Below are 18,835 nucleotides of genomic sequence, written 5' to 3'. Positions count from 1 at the left end.
CCCCCCCCCCCCCCACATAAGACAGAACACAGTTGTGGCTGATCAATTCTCCATCCTTAAACAACATGGCAGAGAGAGAAGTGGCACGTACAGGAGTTATGGCAACATGGAGAGTTTGTCAAAATTCAGATGGAGAAATAGTCCTCATGCGAAACTTGCATCATTTTCAATGTTCAGTTTGTAAAAAAAAAAAAAAACTTGTATCACTGAGATGCTCACAGCTCGTATCTCTTTTAAACCTTCTCCGTCTTTTCTTGAGAAGACGGGGAGCCTCTGCCTCATCAGCTGTGGCTTGACCAAGCTGTAGGTTCAGGCAGCAGCTCTTGCAAATGGCCACTGGTGTCATTGGTCCCAGTGAAATTGGCCATTCGACTACTGCTTCATGGTGTTCTTGATGGTCCACCTCTGCCCGGAGCAGGGCTGCAGGACCAGCAGGTGACCGAAGTAAACGTTAGCCGGCACCACCTCCAGACAGCGCCCCGTGGCACGGTTAATGATGGATTCGTTCTGCGGGGCGGGAGGAGAGATGGCGTGCTGGTTTGAACAAGGTTTTACAGATGGCCTGTGTGTCACATGTGACAAGAGCCAGGCCTGATGTGGACAGATGTTTTCTCATGTACTCCTCTCAGGTAATCGTATTAATTACAGTGTTGTGACCCTTAATAATAAAGACAAAACCATGTTGCTTCAAAAGTGGACCCACATATCACTAGAACTAATGTGTATCTAACATGTTACTCTGTTATGTAAATGCCACATTAATTTCAATTCATTAATAACACTATTAACAACCAAAAACCATCTCAGTGTAGTTTTACATCTCCTCTCTCCTTCTCTCTGGAGCTCTAGTAACAACAGGTAAGTCAGCCAATCAGAAGAGAGGAGGCTCTGAGCCTCCTCTCTTCTGATTGGCTGACTGTTTTCTGAGTGATCTAATAAAAATATATCATATTTCAGGAAAACACTCAGAGAAATCAAATCCTGCAAGGTTAGATGGTGGGTCCAGGTGGGCGGGGCTTGGGGAATTGCTGAGGGCAGTGACTGCTTTGTTGTGACATCACAAAGTTAAAGAAGTCCTGCCAGCTGGTTTTAAGGCTCAGTTTCTGAACACAGGCTGTGTGCATTTCTCTGTGGACTGAGGCCTCTGTGCTTTTCTCTAACGTTCACATCAGGGGTCACATTACTTTGCAGCAGTTCTACTTTTCTTAAAAAAAACACACAAAGACAACTGTTTTCTTTCTCCTCCTTACCTGAGAGAAATGCCATGTCTTCTGCTTCACGTTGGTCACTTTGTCACAGTTAAGGAGCTGAGGAAAGCTGCTGATCTGATCGTCCACCACGCAGCGAGTGTCCTCCCCGGTGCTGCCCAGGGGGCCCAGGAACAGCTGACCCTCTTTGGTGTAACGTCCTAACTGAGGGAAAACACACAGACGGCACACATACAACAGTCTGAACCGGATCACACACGTGGAGGTCCTCTGATTTTCAAACAGCAAAAAGGTGATACACATTTTTATAAGCTGATGTAAATTTCGAAAGCGTTTTGGTGAAATAAGGTGACAAACATGCAGTAACTAACTTGCAGTAATGGCCTGAGCTAAAGAAACACATGGGTGAGTACTGTGATCTTGAAATCATGTTTTTCTCAGCCCGTCTAATTAAACTAGGACAGATTGTTCAAATTCATTGCTCACTCTAAAAGGCTGCAAGTTATTAGTCGAGCAGCAGTTTGCTGAAAAATTGCTCCTCGTGTAATAACTTTCAGCCGATTGTCTTCAGAATCAATACGCTCGTGAGTCTTTGTTCTTATCAGTCTAAACTCCAGTGTTGCTTAAACAAAAAGCCCCAGCCCAGTGAGATCCAAAAGATTACAGTAATCCCAGTGTTTTCTGGTATGAAAACACAGGAAGAGACTAAATAAAACTCAAGAGCAACATGACAAAACTTGCATGTGAATTGTGAGACAGACTCTGCTCACAAGCCTGTGTGCCACTAACCTCTTGAACTATTGTTTTTGACAGAGGGTTTCTTTTCTTTTCCCTTTTACTTTCTGAAGTACCTGAAGATTTTGGTCTTTCTTCATTCTCTTTTAAGACTTTGCATTATTCTGGAAATAATTTCTAACTTCTCACGTATTTACACTCTACTGCCCTTTAGGTAAAAATCTAAAATACAAGCAGCAGCTGAGTGATTGTGGACGGCAGCATTACGCCTTGCAGCGCACAGCCTGCTGGAAATCCATTAGAAGAAGAGGAAAGCACTTAATGATTTTAACAAAGCTAAATCAATGATTATTTCTGTTAGCATTCAACAGCTATTATATTATATATATATATATATATATATATATATATATATATATATATATATATATATATATACACACATATGAATATATTTTGTGCTTGTCCCTAGAGGCCACTGTGGGGTGCAGTTACCTGCAGGAAGTGTTAGTGAGAAACAGCTGCAGTGATTCAAATGTTTGTTTTGTCAGTTGAAAACTGTAAAACTCTGACATTTTGCTGCACTCACTACCAGAATTGAAGTTATATTATATGTTAGCTTTTAGCATTTTACTACTAGAGCCAAGACCTGCCTCCCTGAAGCACCTGTTCACCACTGCCAGCTAAAACGAGATGCCCCGCAGGCCGAAGGGCTGACGAGCTGACATCCGCTGACTCAGGACTCCAGCGCAAAAAGTGCAACATGTTAAAATTTTGATCCTGACAGCAGAACTTGCTCCTAAGAGGGTTTGAGCTGAGCCTGTGTGAGAAACACGGCTGTAAATCATGTTACTGGTGAAACACACTAATGAGTTGTTTGTGTTTTCAAGAAGGGAGCAAAGATAAAGGGGAGAGAAGCACTCTGTGGAACATTTTGTTGAGTCTGTGGTGTCCATGTTGTACCTGAGGACCCCATCCATGACACGGATGCAGGGTGGCCGTGTGGTTCTCCTTCATGCCTTGATCCATACACAGGTGGCTCACCTTAGAGTTACGAATCTGAAATCACAAAGTGTCTCTGACAGTCACACTCAATTTCACTTTGTACAAACTATCCTAATATCCTGATATATATTTATATACACACTGAATGTTTTCTAGCTGACTTTTTGTTTTTGGGTTGAGATATTTTTCATGAACCCCTCAGGGTTTATTTGTCACGCCCATCTCTCACTCATCTGTTTTCAGTTGTGCAAATGCACCGAAGCTTAGATGCAAGAGTCTTACTCCTTCATGTCAGTTTGGCTGCTGACTCACCTCTCCATAGAACAGTGTGTTGTTGTACCTCCTCATCTCTGGGTAAACATTGTCGAGGTACCACTCAAAGCTCTTACACTGCAGACTCTTCCTCAGGGCAACCCTCTGAGAGACGTCTCCATAATCAATACCGTGATTCTGTATGAGCACAAGAAGTCATTAAGGGAAATCTTTGCTTAACAGAGCTCCTTTATCAACAGTAATTCCTAAAATAACGATCCTGAAAATGAACACAAATGCCCATTTTGCCACTGACGTAACACAGTAACGATTCAACCCAAAGTTTGTACATTTGTTGTTCAAATCAGCTGATGTAGAAAATGATCTGCAGTGCAGGAAGGGCTGTGTATAACAGGACCAGTGGTTTATGTGCAATAAACAAAAGGAGAGCATAGTAGTTAGCACCACCACCCGACATAATAACACTTGCTTCATAAGCAGGACTAACAACATCATATCTGTAGGAGTTGTTGCCCGCTCTCACCTCCATGGGGATGTTCCAGGCCAGGTAGACATTGGATTTGTACTCATCCATCCAGACCTCAGCCACGCGTAGAGCGTTACGCCGTGTGTGGAAAGCTATGTTACTGTGGTAGGGTTTCTTAATCCGGGCGATGTGAGCCACCCTGGAACAAGGCAGCACCTCCATACTGCCTCCACACAGCCACACCTGCAGGTAGACAGTGTAACAGAATAGAGGAATTAAATTAAAGCTGCGTTCATGCATTTTTTTGGCCACTAGGGGGAAGAAGAGCAACATTAATGTTTATTTAAAGTTGTTTTTCTGGTCACTAATATTCAGTCTTGTAACTCTGGTTTGGTCTCCACCAACTCATTATGAAAATGTCTCACTCTTTAGATCTTTCACCATCCAGCCCCTTTCTTTCTCTGCCATTTGGCAGTGTGCAGTTCAGGTACAATGGTTCATCAGACCTTCCAACTGGAAACAGCTGCCTGAGCTGAACCATGCAGAAATGTATCATAAACCCAAACACAGAGCCAAAAGGTGCCTCAATATCAGTAAATCAGGTTTAACATAGCTGACCTGATGAGTCCAGTAAATGAATCTGACCTTGTGAAGTTCTGAGAACCAAATTTTGTGAGTACAAAGGATACATAGTATCAGTGTACATACATAGTGCTAATGATCCACCGTGTGCGGTATCTTTTGGTAGTCAGAGCTCATGATCTGACAAACTAGTCAGAGATTCTTCTTGAGATCTTTTCTTTTGTCTTTGCAAAAACAACAAAATAACCCTGTAGAACAACAACAAACTCTCCAGTCCCTCAAAATGTACACTTCCTCCCCTACTCTATGTGACCTATTTATCTCCATTGCCCTGCTGTGAGCCGCACACACAGGACCGGTCCTCCAGGACTCTTAATGGGGCCTCATTTATCAGCGGTGCCAGCTGCGATGGCCACTGCTCCACTTAAACCTACAGGGGCAAAGAGGGAGCAGGAAGGAGAGGAAACTGGGTGACACACAAACCCTGATGCCCAGTTCGATGTTCTCCCCTCCGTAAACGTCCATGCCAGAGTCGAGCAGGCCGAGCTCCCCGAAGTAATCACGGTTGGCCACGAAGGAGCAGCCAATCATGGCGGGAGTCCTGCAATGAGGAAAACGCAGTAATATGAAGTGTGACACTGTGAGCCTCTGCACATGCACATGTGGTGTGTGTGGCTTTGTAAATGTAAAGCAGAATCTCTGTTTGTTTATGTATGCATGCAGATGCGGATTTGAATGTTTCTGTGCATGTTTAAGTGTCACTTATTGTTTGTATTTTCATTTCTCGGTTTAAACAAAAATCTGTTGATTTGTCAGTGTTTATTTTTCATTTCAAAAGATTTATGAAAATCAGATTTAACAACTCTTCTGGTGACATCAGAATATAAAAATCCAATTTGCAGGACAAACACTGCACTTTGAGTGTTTGTTTTTTTTTTCTTCTAATTACTTTGAGGCAGCAGCAGCTTGTTGTTTTTCTTCACTCACTCTAAGTAAGTATGCACCCTCGCAGGTATGAGAGCAAACTAATCTATAGACTACGTCCTTTGTTGCTTCACATAAGTGTGTATTTTTCTAGGTGAAGTCGGCTTGCCTGATGGGAGCGGACATGTCGCCCTCGTCCCACCACTGTTTGGGCGGGTTGATGTACATGCACCACAGCTCCCAGTTGTAGCCATGGCCCGAGTTCTCGTAGCGCTCCACCTCGAACGTGTCGTGCTTGATGTTGTCGATGGAGGGCAAAATGATCCTCTTGTGGTCCTCTTTTATTCTGGCCAGAACCGGCTCAGCCCTAACAAAAGCAGAAACACGCACACGGGTACACACTTTTTAGAGACACACACTAAAAACACAGACAGCTCCTCTGAAGATCTCCTCTCTCTCACCCACTTCAGTCAGTTACAAAGTCCCTCAAGTTTTACCAACTTTATTACTAATTCTATTTGATTCAGCTCAGTGCGGCTCTGGAGGGCATGTGTCTATTTATGCTGAGCGAACTGGGTTGTGTACATACTCTTAAGTACACACTGAGCTGGAGAACGAATAGCAGACCTACAAAAAAAAGGTGTCAGCGGGGTGTGGCTAAATGTTGGAAGCAAGTGTTTACATCTCTGCCAAATCAGTTTCATCCTTTAAATGATTCTTCAATTTTCCTTCCATGACCCGACTTCCCAGCATTGTCCCACTTTAGTGCTGGCTTTATGTTTTGCTTGTTATTTAATGATGTCTGTGGTATGTCCTATAGTATCTTTTAATCCTGATTCTACACACTCTACCCTGCTCCCTCTCTCCTTATCTGAAAACTCCTCAGGTGTGAAATTGCTTTTTGTGTGTGTTCGTTTTCTGCTGCCTCTGCTATCCTTTGTCCTCTCATTCAATGCATCTGTAAAGCCCCTTGCAAACTGTCTTTTAACAGTGATACATAAAGTCTATTATTGTTATTGCTGTTATTGCGATTTGTAATCCAGCAGGTCTCACACCATTAAGTTTGAAAAAAGATGTTTTCAGAGGATCTGTTCTCACTACGTCATTTTGAAAGAGTAGGTGTCAATCGTAATCCCATTCAGATTCCAGACTTACTCACCAGGATGGTGTGAACTCCACGTGGGCGTCAAAAAATCCTGTCACCTCGGCAGTGGCCACCTTCCAGCCCTCGATTCTGGCCCGGATCAGTCCCTCTCTCTTCTGGTTCCTGACGATCTTCACCAGGCCGGGGTAGCGCTTGTTGACATACTCCTCCAGAGGTCCCTTCAGCTGCTCTGCAGTCCGTAAAAATAAAGAAAGCACACCGAACAAAACAACAGGCTAAAGATGGTTAGAGAGAGAGAGTCCTTAAATCTGAGATTACAGCATCATCCTTCCTGCTGACGAGTCCTGGAACCACAGAGTGAAGCCCTGCCAGCTCCAGTTTTTTCCAGCACAGTAGTTGACCCTGACCTTTGAACTCCTAACTAAGAGGATAAAAGAAAAGCTTGTTTCTCTACAGCACTCAAAAATATCACATTTTATGTTTTTTGCCTGTCCTCAGGAAGAGCCAACAAAACGTACATAATCTGCCATTTCAAAATTTCACAAAAGGCATTTACACCTTTGAAAATCTGCACACTATCCCAACTTTACTCTCTGACATATCTGAACCTAAACCATATGTATATCGCTCCTAAAGAGCTTGCTGAAGTGGCTGAGTTAACTATGTGTGTGTAACTCCATGACTGAGACATGTTGCACACAAAAAGGGGCTTCCAGGAATGTTTAAGTTTAAAATAATTCCTTTACTTTCTTTCTTTCTTTCTGGAAATGCAGAAACACAGGCACATCAGCATAACGTGGCTGCACACTGCAGGCTGTCTGGCTGGTAATATGTGTGACTGGTAATATTCTGCACACTCACACAACAGGTGGCTCCACGACTGATTTCCTCATTAGCTAAGTGAAGCAGTCTTACAAACGAACTTCTCTTCACTTCATCCTGCAAACTCCGATATAAATCTCATTTTTGCATTACTCATAGTTCATTACTCTTGTACACTCACTATACATCCAAGTTGCTACTTTAATACATCTTTCTACTGCTGTTGCTCACCTGGAAATACACAAACACAAGCACATGTGACTATAACTGCCCAAAGAAAATAAAATTACATTTAAACTATGTGTATACATTTAGAAAATGATCAATGAATACTAAATGATAAATAAATAAATAAATTTTTTGTAATTAACCAATGAAGACTTGAGGCATTAGTGAGCACTGACCAGTGCGATGCAGGCCAACTACTGTCACTGCTACATCACCCAGGACTGACGCACACACATAAACAACCACACAAAAAGCTCCACCACAAGCACATGATGAGTTTTTATAAAATAAATGACACACCGAGAAACAGAGAGACGGGACGCTTGTGTTCTCTCTGTTCCCTGTGTTGCTGTTTTGAGCTCCAACAGACTCCAAACACACCAAAGGGAGTCTGTGGCTTCCTGAGCGCCAACCACTGCTCCACCTTTGATCTCTCAATCAACTCATCAGCCTTTTCCCCCTGGACCCAAACACTCACAACCCGTCTTCCTCTGCATCACAAACACAACACACACTTCAAAACTCCCTCAAACAAAAACACATCTCTCATGCTCTCTGTGTTTTCTATTTCTCTCTGTCTGCCTTATTCACTCACACACACTCACACACACACACACACACACACACACACACCCTTGATAACAAACTCATTCCCCATGCTGTCTTCTCTCTCTCTCACACACACACACACACACACACACACACACACACACACACACACACACTGTGTACACATAGCTGTGTACAACGTGAGGCCATGGAGCTGGGCCACTCACGAAGGCAGTGAGAGTGGTGAGTGTTATTTGTTTGCCTCCTCCTCTGCAATCTCTTCCCCTCTGTGATGGATAGATGGCTCTCAGCCAATCAGCAGTGTCAAGTGGGAGACACTTCTGGCTGTGTCTCTGTTCCACAGACACTTTTAAAGGATAAGGCTGACGATCCTCTAAGTTTTTGTCTTTGCCAACAAATTCAATGAAAAAACCAAAACCAATAATGAACTGATTATACAACCCATACAGACATGTAATATATGACATATATGTCCCTAGAGAGTGATGTCATATATTTCACCTACAAGGGGATATATTATTATCATATATATATATATATATATATAGTTTAAATATAAGTTTATAACATATATGACATACCCATAGTAAAATTTGCATATGTACATATATTAAGAGATATATATATGATTAATTCTATATGATATGTTGTGACCATATATGTTAACAATATATATTTAATGTATATATGAAAGTTTATCCAAATAACTAATTTCTTATTAATTTTTCATTCATTTTAAACGTGTCATATATGTGAACAGTAAATATCTATTTGATATATATGCAAGTTCATATAAGCAACATACCTATAAACGTTCTATATGTTTATAGATGTTTTTCTTATTCATTTTAAACATGTCTCTTCCCATTCTGTCTTTTGCACCCTACTGTTTATAATATCAACATATGTTGACAGGCTTTGGGATGGATATATATTTATGTAACATATGTCTACAATATAAGCATGCATACATAACCTACAGTACATTTGTATGTGCTAGACAGACATTTCAATATATGAAATAGTTATAATTAGTTTCATAAATACTTTTTACACATGTTTTTATTGTATGTACATATATTTTATATATGGAAATTAAATGAATGCACATATTACATGTACGTATGGGATGTACTGTTTGTGCAGTCAAAGCCTGCTGATACAGCTACTTCCCTGTAAACCTTCTCCAGAGACTATAAAAACGCATAAATGAGTCATACCATTGCACTGTATTGCATTATCAAACTAAAACTAAGCGCATCTGCAAGGTCACTAATAATCCTCCTCCTGACCAACATTAGTAGGTTAACGTTGAACCAGGAGACGAGTCTGTAAAATGTGAAGGATGTTTGCGTTGCTTTTTAGGCACGTTACCACACACCCAGATCTCAGCAATCAATTCGGTGAGTTCAATATAATTGGACCAGATGTGTGTGTGTGTTGTAATAAACCTGAATCCTGATTCCTTTAAGGGTGTCTGAAACTAGTCCTCAACAAATGCACTGTTTTACTATTCACTAAATCCTGCTTGAGTATGATTTGCTTTTATGGAATTATTTATCCTTTCTAGAAAATGAAACAATGTTTTTATGACATGTTTTTAAAGATTTATGTCGTCAGTAGAAAACCAATCATATTTGGGCTGAGTGGCACAGACACAGTTGTGTAGTCGGTAAATGTTGAGTGACAGACTAACACATTGTTGGTTTTGGTCTGTTCGTGGGATTTGTTGACAATAAGAGAAATCGGATATTAATGGGCTTATCCTTTAAAGCCCCGGCTATTTCATCTCTCTCTTCCTGTTTCCTCGTTATTCGTCTTCACTTTCCGTTGTGTTAGATTGCTCCTTCTCTTTCTCTTCCGGATATCCATTGCCTCATACGCTCTCTCTCCTCCTGTCTGTCCGACCTCATTTATCTTAGAGCCTCTCTGTCTCTCGCCCGTGCCCTCTCTCTCTCCGCCACTTTCTCTAATAGCCTGGTTTTCTCTCTCAGCCTCAGATGCCTCTTCATCTCTCTTTCTCTCTTCTTCCTCCTCTCTCCTTTTCACTTTGCTTATTTTCAAAACGTTTGGCTCCCTCCACTCCTTTGACTGCCTTTCTTTCCTTCAGTATCATCCCCTCTTTTCTAATTTCTCCCCAACACAAACGCCCTTTGCTTTTTATTTCTCTCATACGTCCTCTCTCCTCTTTGCTCTGCCTGGTCTTATCTCCTTCCCCTCCTGTCATCACTCTCTCTCTCTCTCGCTCTGTCCCTTCACCTCACACAGCCCGACTTGGCAGCCCTGCCCAATAAATAAGACGGGGACATCTCTCCTGTGGCATCCAATTGTGGCACTCCACCTCTATCTGCCCGTCTGCCCTGAGAAAATTCAGCACCTCATCAGTCACCTCAGCAAATGCTGCTCCTCAAAAGCAATGACCACGGCTTTTGTCAAGGAGACGCTCGTCACCTTGTCGTGCCGACGAAGCACCGTTGCAAGTCTGATGCCTCTGTCACATTAGCAACACAATGTAACCAGCATGTTCATAAGTAACACATGTGCAACAAGTATGAACACAGGCTTTGTGTTGTGTTTGGGATGTGCAGTATGTTGTTATGCTACTCTTTGTATGCGAGAGTTGAGAGACAAATTATGCTAATATTTCTTTAATATGGAAAAGAGTTGGGATGCTGCTTAAGCACTTGTGTTACATGTGATGACAGATCTGCAGGAGTCTATATGTTTAGAGGATCTTTTCTGTCGTACAGATCATAACTTTTGTTAGTTGTCCATATTCTGGGGAATATTCGCTTTCTGGCAGAGGGATGGATGACGAGATTGATACCACGCTCATATCTGTCTGTTAAATATCGGATAAGAAGTGCGAACTTCCAGGAGTCTATACTGGTTGCTTGGCAACTACTCAGAGTCAATAAATAATCTGACAGAAAAATGGCAAATTGATGCTTTTACACTTCAGTCTTTGTACACAACAAAGATATAAGTTTGCTTTAGAAGTGCTGCTGGGTGGATTTTGCTACCATTGGACAGAGCCAGGGGTTTCTCCCTGTTTCCAGTCTTTGTGCCAAGCTAAGCTAACCGCCTGCTGGCCACTGCTTCCTATTGACTGTACACACATGAGAGCGGTATCAATCTTCTCATCCAACTCTTGGCAAGACAGCAAATAACAGTGTTTTTCCCAAAATGTCAAACTACTCCTTTAAGGTCACCATTTCATTACAGCATCTGTTACATTTTGCTGATGTCATAAATCTTTGCTTGCAGAAAAATTAAACAATCCAGATGAAAAACTGGTGCAGTCTATGAGCTGCTTTCAGCCCCTTCATCCCCGTGTCTGTGTGTGCAGTAAGCTTCATACAGCACGGGGATGGACTAAGAGCTGGGTGGTGCACTGAATCAGATAAGGCCTGATTTTTATGATGCTGTACAGTGCAAAGATTCACGGCCGTGTGACGGATACAACATGGTCAGAGAAGGATAGCTGGTCATCAAACATGACACCCAGGTTGCATGCGACCTTGGTTGGGCTAAGAGATGAAGAGGGGATTTTGATATTGACGTCATGATGGAGAGACGGGATGGTCGTGATGACTGGGAGTTGAGTCTTAGAGAGGTTTACTTGAAGGTGTCGTGGTCCTGGTCAAGGCTCCAGGTGGGTTCACTTTTCTTGCGTATCTTCTTGTCTGTCTGTCTGTCTGTCTGTCTGTCTGTCTGTCTGTCTGTCTGCCTGTCTCTCTCTGTGTGCTTGTGTGTCTCCCTCAGCTCCACTCTACTCCTCCTCCTGCCTGCTGCAGCCAGCACACCTTTCATCACCTCATCAGCCCTGCAGTGCTTCAACCCCAGATTTCCACTCACTCTTCTTCGTGGTACACGCCGAGGCCTTCTAGTTCATACTTGTTTGCTTCCTTGCGTTTTTGACTTCAGTCCGACTATTGTCTCCCTGTGCCTCAGGATCCTTCCCCCTGGTGTCCGCCTGCCAGGGCTCGTGTTCCATCCTGCTCTTCTGTGCGGTGGATCCAGCACTCTCACCGCCTGCCTGCCCCTCTGCCACCACAGCGGCCCAGCAGCCTCCACCCCAGAACCTCAGCTCCGCCATTCCTCCTCCACCTGCCTACCGGTCTTCATCCAACCCAAATCCACCAAGCCGCGCTTCACAGTAAAATCTAGTGGGAGCATTTATGACAGGTATAGCTGGCAGACTATGTGGTTGCTGGCTGTGTCTTTGCACACGTTTTACAGAACGAATGTGATCAAGCCGTCTCTGAGCTAAATGTAATAAACGGTATTTCAGTGTGGTAATTCTTTTTTTATTCAAACAAGTGACACTAGACTTTTGGTTTGTTTGTCACTTGCTTCTTCCATTATTATAGTGAGAGTTCAGGCTATGTATCAAAGCCAGAGGCATGCTGGGAGCCTTTTTTGATACTCCCGTTTGTCTGTACTCTATGGGATAAAACTATATTTTACTTGAGCTATAGGAAATATTTCATCTCCACTCACCATCATCGCTGTTGTCATCCACCAAGATGATGTCTTTGAGCAAGTGTGCCGGCGTGTGATTGACAGCTGAGTGGACTGAACGCAGGATCACGGACAGAGCCTCGTTGACGAAGATGAAGATGAGGGAGATCTGGGGGAGGTCCCTCGGGTAGCTGACCTTTCTGCATCTGCAGAGAGACACGCAAACACACCACAGCAGCTCTAAAATAAAAACCTTTTCATGTGTACCTGTGAAGCGTGCTGCATTCTGGGGCTTTGCACACTTCACTTGTTCGCCATCATCGCTGTAAAAGACCAAACTGCCTCCACGGAGCCGCTGACATCTTGTTTGATGAAGCTGAAAGGCCGCAACCACGTGCTGCTTCCTGTTCAACTATAATCGCATGGATTATTTTCCCTCGAAATTGGCCTATTCACAATGCGTCTGCTGCAGACAGGAGGCCTATTTTTACTGCTTGTTTGTTTAAACCGCTCTGATGAGGAGGAAATGGGCAGGGTGAGGCTTTGGCTCTAAGTTTAGTAAGAGAGAAAACACCTTCCTTTACTTGTCTCCTTTTTTTGGTCTTCTTTCCTTTTATCAACAATCTTATTTCCATGGGAAATGAAATGTTAATTATGAGAAATACTATAATTAATCCAGCGATTTTAATGAAAATTCATGAGGTCAGATTATGCTTCTTTGGCAGGAAACAGATGCCAACATAGCTGTAAATAGATTAAACATGAAGAGGAGTGATATTTGCCACCAAATGAAGTTTTTTATTCGACTTGTTTTGATTTGATAGGAAACCCCTGAGGTTTTAGAAACCTAACTTTTCACATGAAGGAGACTCTATATCTTACAAACATAATGATGGTAATTTGTGTGTTAAAAATGTATTTCAAAAAGACACTTATTTCACTTTTTGGGACAGAAGAATAAACAGTTGCAGAAAAAGGCGCCGCGTTTGAAGAAGCGCCCCAAATGAAAGCAGGCAGCAGAGCCACAGTGTGAAGGGAGCGTATCAAAAACCCCTCTAGGAGTCTGCAGAGAAACCCACCCGGCAGATACATATCAGAGTGATATAGGGAATACATGTACATAATGTACAAGGCAAGGATTGCCACAGCAATTATGGTAATGAGTAAGAACAGGAGGAGGAGGCATGGATGGTGCAAATCAGTAACAGCAGTAGCATGTAGAAGAGAGCAGCATGAATGATTACAAGGTGTGAGAGTGTGAACACAGTAGTCAGCTCGTCAGCTGAAGCATCATTAGACTTGGACAAAACAATGTAATATTCCTTAAAAGAGCAAATTCAGAGTACATCCTAAAAGCTGCAGTGTTTTTTCTTTTATACTTAGGGTTTAACATTTGATCTTTTTGTCTCTTCATCTCTCGGTCGCTCGCTCTCCCTTTCTCTCATTTCAACACCACCTCTGGCTCTGCAGTGTAAAGGGACCTTCAGCCAAACACAGCAGACTCCTCAGACTCCAGTTTACATGCTGCTGCTAAGCCTGAGGATATCACACCCCAACACGCTTCACACGCCACTTTGATCCCAGCAACATAAAAGACCCCCCGAGTGACAAATGAGAGCAGTGGATTCTGATTCCTCCACCCCACCATCCCCCAAAACACACACACACACACACACACACACACACACATACACAAACACACACAGCTGGTGGCAGCCATGGGTCGAGGGGTTTCTCATAATCACTGACTTTCAAATAGAGGGGCTGTTACTTGCTTAACCAGCGACGTGGGACAGACACGCGCTCTTTCAAGGAGCATTTATGGAGAAAACCTGCAACATGCGTGGAAATACACACTACAATGCACAGAGCTACCTGGAGGAGCAGTGTGTGTGTGTGTGTGTGTGTGTGTGTGTACAGTTGGACCTCTGTGTCCATGCACACATGCCTGCAGATCAATAGCCAGCCGGATAGTGCAACTTCATCAAATATGAGAGTAAAAGGCAGCGAGAGAGAGAGCGAGAGAGAGAGAGAGAGAAAGAGAGAGAGAGAGATTAAAAGGAACAGGTGAAGTCCCTTAAAAAACTGCAAAAACTGATGCTGTGAAAGCAGTGAAAAGGGTTACCAAACCAAATTTGTGCAACTCAGCATGCAAGTTTTGGACTTTTATATAGAGGATGCATGCTCATGCTCTCGTCCCAGTGTTTAATGGCAAAAGAGAAAATCTAAGAAATATAAAAAAACATCTATCTATCTATCTATCTATCTGTCTGTCTGTCTATCTATATATCTATATATCTATCTATCTATCTATCTATCTATCTATCTCTCTGAACACACAGTATATAGTATACCATTTATAGCTGGCCTGAGTGAATCAGCAGAGCCATCAGGTTGTAATGGCCGTGTTTTACACTTGTGTGAATGTGCTTGGACGTGACTTGTCCACTGATTGCCACACAGCTGTGAATGATCCAGTTATTGTGACGCTGAATGAAGCAGCTGATGCCAATCAGCTAATGTAAGTTGGACTTCGATGCTCCGCATCAGCCGTCACTCCGCTCCATTTCAATTACTCATCAGCAACATGTCTATTCATAAAGAGTGTCCTGGTTTGTCTGGTGAATGTACAGAACACACTGTGAATGGTTGAAAACTGCAAGCTGTGCACTTTTAGCACCATAAAAATTAAAACTCCTTTTATCTCCATTGTATTGGGCGGAGGCAGACACCTCATAGACAGAGTTCATCTTGCAACCAAGACTATGTGTGATTAGATACCACTAGGGGAACATTATTCAGCACCGACCTAGAAAGTGAAATTTGAAGTTTCTCCAACTCACTTGCTGGGCCGGTGGTCCGGTATGGTTCGATCCAGAGAGATTCTGTCACTCAGGTAGGCGTTGTAGCCGTACTTCTCCCTCAGGAATTTGGCATCGCTCTCCTCAGCTGGAGACAGCGTGGCAGGGAGGCCGCCTTTCCCCCGACCCCCGAAGCCCTCAATCAGGCCCAGAGATTTGGACAGACCTGGGCGAGGCAAACAAGGGAAAATTACATGTCAGGATCCTTTAGTCTGGCTGAGTCACTCTCCTCTAAGTAACGCACTCTGTGGCTCACAGCTAATAGCCTGCTTCCTCATCCTCATCACAGCGCCAACCTCACATGAATGCACAGTGTGTAGTCAGCAGCTGTCAAAACTGTGAACATGTGACAAATGTTGGCACATATTCACGCAAAACACCCACAATATACATACATACATTTTAAAATCAGGGATGTGTAAAATAGGCCTGGTCTGGGGCTTCCTGCTCTAAATGAGGTCAGCAGTTCCTGTGTACCCAAGTGATGAAAAACACGCTTAATGAAATCCTTTGTTTGATGATGAAAGTGAAAAACCTTTCCATTTTAAGGCTGCAAGCTGTTAATGAAGCTTCAAGGCGTTCACTGTTTCAAATTAGGGATAAAATAAGACTCTTCTCAGTGTGACTTGGTGTATTTGTGGGTGGCAGAGTGATTAAAGTGACTATCCTTCAATGTGACAAGCTGTGCTCAAGCCTCCGCGTTGGCAAACATCCTGCTGAAGTGTCCTGAAGGCACTGAATCCCAAAAAGCGTCTGCTCTGTAGTCGACCCTGACCTCTGACCTCCGAGCTCCCCCCCCGGAGGGGCAAAACATTGCACATAAAGTACCACAGTACTTGAATGGAAATTCAGTCAACTGCAAAAAACATTACTAATGGACAACAAAGCAGAGTTCAAACTGTGGTCTTTTGTTCTGAAATGTTGGATAACCTTGCAGTAAAAAGAGCAGCTTAATCTGTCTACATCAGCCATTTAAATAGGCTACAGATTTGACACTTAATTGTCTTAATGCAAATGAATTAACATTTTATTGTTGATCTTCGCTACCTGGCTGCAGAGGCTGGCACAGCTCTGTTCTTGATAGTTGGTGACAGTTTCTTCAAAGGCCAGGGAAGTGGATTTGTAGCACAGTGCATTATCTTGTCAAAGTGAAATAATGTGACAGGTGTCTGCACAGAGTGAGCGGCTCTGTGAGAGCAGTGAGACATTAGACAATATTAAGGGAGCCTCAGTCACTTCTTCCTCACATTTTCAGGTCAGGGCCCCAAGAGAAAGTCAGGGGAAAGTCAGGCAGCATTGACTTTTCCCTCTGTTTCAGATTCCTTAGGGGGAAATCAGGTTGACATGTTATTCCAGTTTAAATGTTACTCTGCACTTTACCGTTTAACTGCCTGTACACCACGTCCTCCAGCGAGCTCAGCCTCTTCAGCAACACCTCATGGCTGATGCTGGGCCCCTGCGCCGTCCCGTTGCCCCGGGGCCTCTTCCCGTCACCCGGAGCCTCCGGACCGGCGGCTTGGACGCTGCGTGTGTTGCACTTGGCCCAAAAAGTCATGAACCCGGCAACAGCAAGCACGTTCAGCACCAGTAAGACCCTCCATCTTCTGAACACAAAAGCCATTAAAAAGTCACCGACGTCCGGGGCCTCAAGTGGTGGTGGTGGTGGTGGTGGTGGTGGTGGTGGCGGGGTGAGAAGGGAGGAGGAGGAGGAGGAGGAGGGGGGTGGCAGTCTCCGGAGAAGCCGTACGTGTCACAGATTCAGGGCTCCCTCGGCTCGCGATGTGCGGAAAGCTGCAGGGATAATTCAGCAACCGGGACCTTAAAAAAATAAACAGAAAAGAGCAACAGAGATGTTACTGCAATGTTGAGCCATTGTACTGATCTGGTGTCATAAATCTGCTCTCTTACCATTTGGCACCGGGGTTATTTTAGGTTGCATCCCCCTTCTGAGAAAATTCGGGGCGCCTGGCCATCGGCTTTCATCCGTGTCAGCGCCACTTCTCGCCTGATTTCAAGATCATGCACAGGAGATGTAAAACAAAGACCCCTGCATATGTTGAGCTTGAGGGACAGATACTCTTAAATAATTGAACAGAGAGGAGATTATCAAGTCTGTCTTTTTTTTTTTTTTTCCCTCCTTTGCGTCTAACAGAAGTCGGCAGTGATGCGACTGAGGAGCGCTGCGCGCAGAGGAAAAAAATAAAAAATGCTCGCAGATGCTCAGGGAAAACCTTCTAAACGTTGTCAACCTTCCTGCTCCCTGAAAGCCTGCTCTCACTTCGTCTTCCTCCCCGTCACACGTTGTAATAATCACAGTGAGATTGAGCTGAGGAGGCTGCGCGGATTAGGAGCAGACAGCGGCGGTACTAGAGATGCAGCGTCCTCCGGTGAAGGTGGAGAGATGCTCCGGGAACGCAGCGGCAGCAGTAAAGAACAGACGTCCCGATGCCTCGTTTCCCTTCGCGTTTTCTCTCATTCTGTCAGCAGCGTTTTCCTGTTATTCTGCACGCCCCTCTTGCTTGTTGTGCCCTGTTGTTTCCTCTTGTTCTCCCTATAACGTACACACGGCGCTTCACGAGAGCGCGGGGAAAAACGTGGAGTGGAGCCCGGCGACGTTTCACTTAGCAGCGGGTCAGGGGTGGTGGGTGGGTGGGGATGTGGGTGGGGTGTCTTCTCACTGGCACCCAATTATCTACAATTACAGAACGTTAGTACTTCATAGTGGTTCCTGCTGGTGGGCTACTCGGGTCCAGTAGGAATAATAGGATGATTTTTTATTCCATTGGCGAAAATGAATTTTATTGTTAATTTAACTGTTATTCAACCATATCAGTCAGCACAGTGGGATGATATTTCTAACTGACTGTGCAGAAATGCAATTAACCTTACAAAGCAGGAACAGACATTAACCCAATACTGCATTAAAGGTCCCATATTGTATAAAGTTAGATGTCCATTAATAAAGCAGGTCTAGTTTCTATATTAATACTGTGAAAGTACCATAGTGCTCAGTCCACAGAGAAATGCACACAGCCTGTATTCAGAAACTGAGCCTTAAAACCAGCCGTCAGGACTTCTGTAACTTTGTGATGTCACAACAAAGCCATGTCACTGCCCTCAGCCATGCCCCATGCCTGGCCCACCTGGACCCAACACCCAACCTTGCAGGATTTGGTTTCTCTGAGTGTTTACCTGAAATCTGCTATATTTTTATTCTGTCACTTAGAAGCCAGCCAATCAGCAGAGAGACTCAGAGCCTTCTCTCTTCTGATTGGCTCACCGACCTGTTGTTACTAGAGCTGCAGAGAGAAGCCTGAGAGAGGAGATGTGAAACTACATTGAGAGGGTTTTTGGTTCTTAAAACCACAAATATATCTTCTCATCAAACTCCCAATAAAACACCCAAAAAGTGAAAAATGTGGGACCCTAAAATCTGTCCTCTGAAATGGTGTTCCTTTGCATATGTAAAATTCTCATCAGATTCACCTGCAGGGAAAAGTTTAACAGATCTATGACAGCCAGAGGTTTCTCTTTGTCCCCTAAGGGCATGTTACTTTCTCAGTGGTGGCAACACCACAATATAAAAATACTC

General features: G+C 43.7%; 1 protein-coding gene across 1 annotated transcript; it reads right to left on the bottom strand.

Moving 5' to 3' along the window:
* Window positions 1–6: 6 nt before the first annotated feature.
* Window positions 7–18,441, bottom strand: galnt17 (polypeptide N-acetylgalactosaminyltransferase 17). Its single transcript, XM_023415986.2, has 12 exons — window positions 17,152–18,441; window positions 16,624–17,061; window positions 15,226–15,409; window positions 12,422–12,588; window positions 6,353–6,527; window positions 5,363–5,560; window positions 4,753–4,870; window positions 3,745–3,930; window positions 3,261–3,398; window positions 2,907–3,002; window positions 1,251–1,412; window positions 7–507 (listed from the first exon to the last, which is right to left on the bottom strand). Exons 2-12 carry the CDS (start codon window positions 16,862–16,864, stop codon window positions 373–375), a joined length of 1,800 nt encoding a protein of 599 aa, XP_023271754.1. The 5' UTR covers window positions 16,865–17,061; window positions 17,152–18,441; the 3' UTR covers window positions 7–372.
* Window positions 18,442–18,835: the final 394 nt, after the last annotated feature.

This window comes from Seriola lalandi, unplaced genomic scaffold (assembly GCF_002814215.2).
Source record: "Seriola lalandi dorsalis isolate HSWRI2012SDOR001 ecotype SW California unplaced genomic scaffold, Sedor1 jcf7180002054560, whole genome shotgun sequence".
Lineage (NCBI taxonomy): Eukaryota > Metazoa > Chordata > Actinopteri > Carangiformes > Carangidae > Seriola > Seriola lalandi.
The sequence above is the reverse complement of the archived record's forward strand: the minus strand, read 5'-3'. Positions and strand labels throughout refer to the sequence as shown.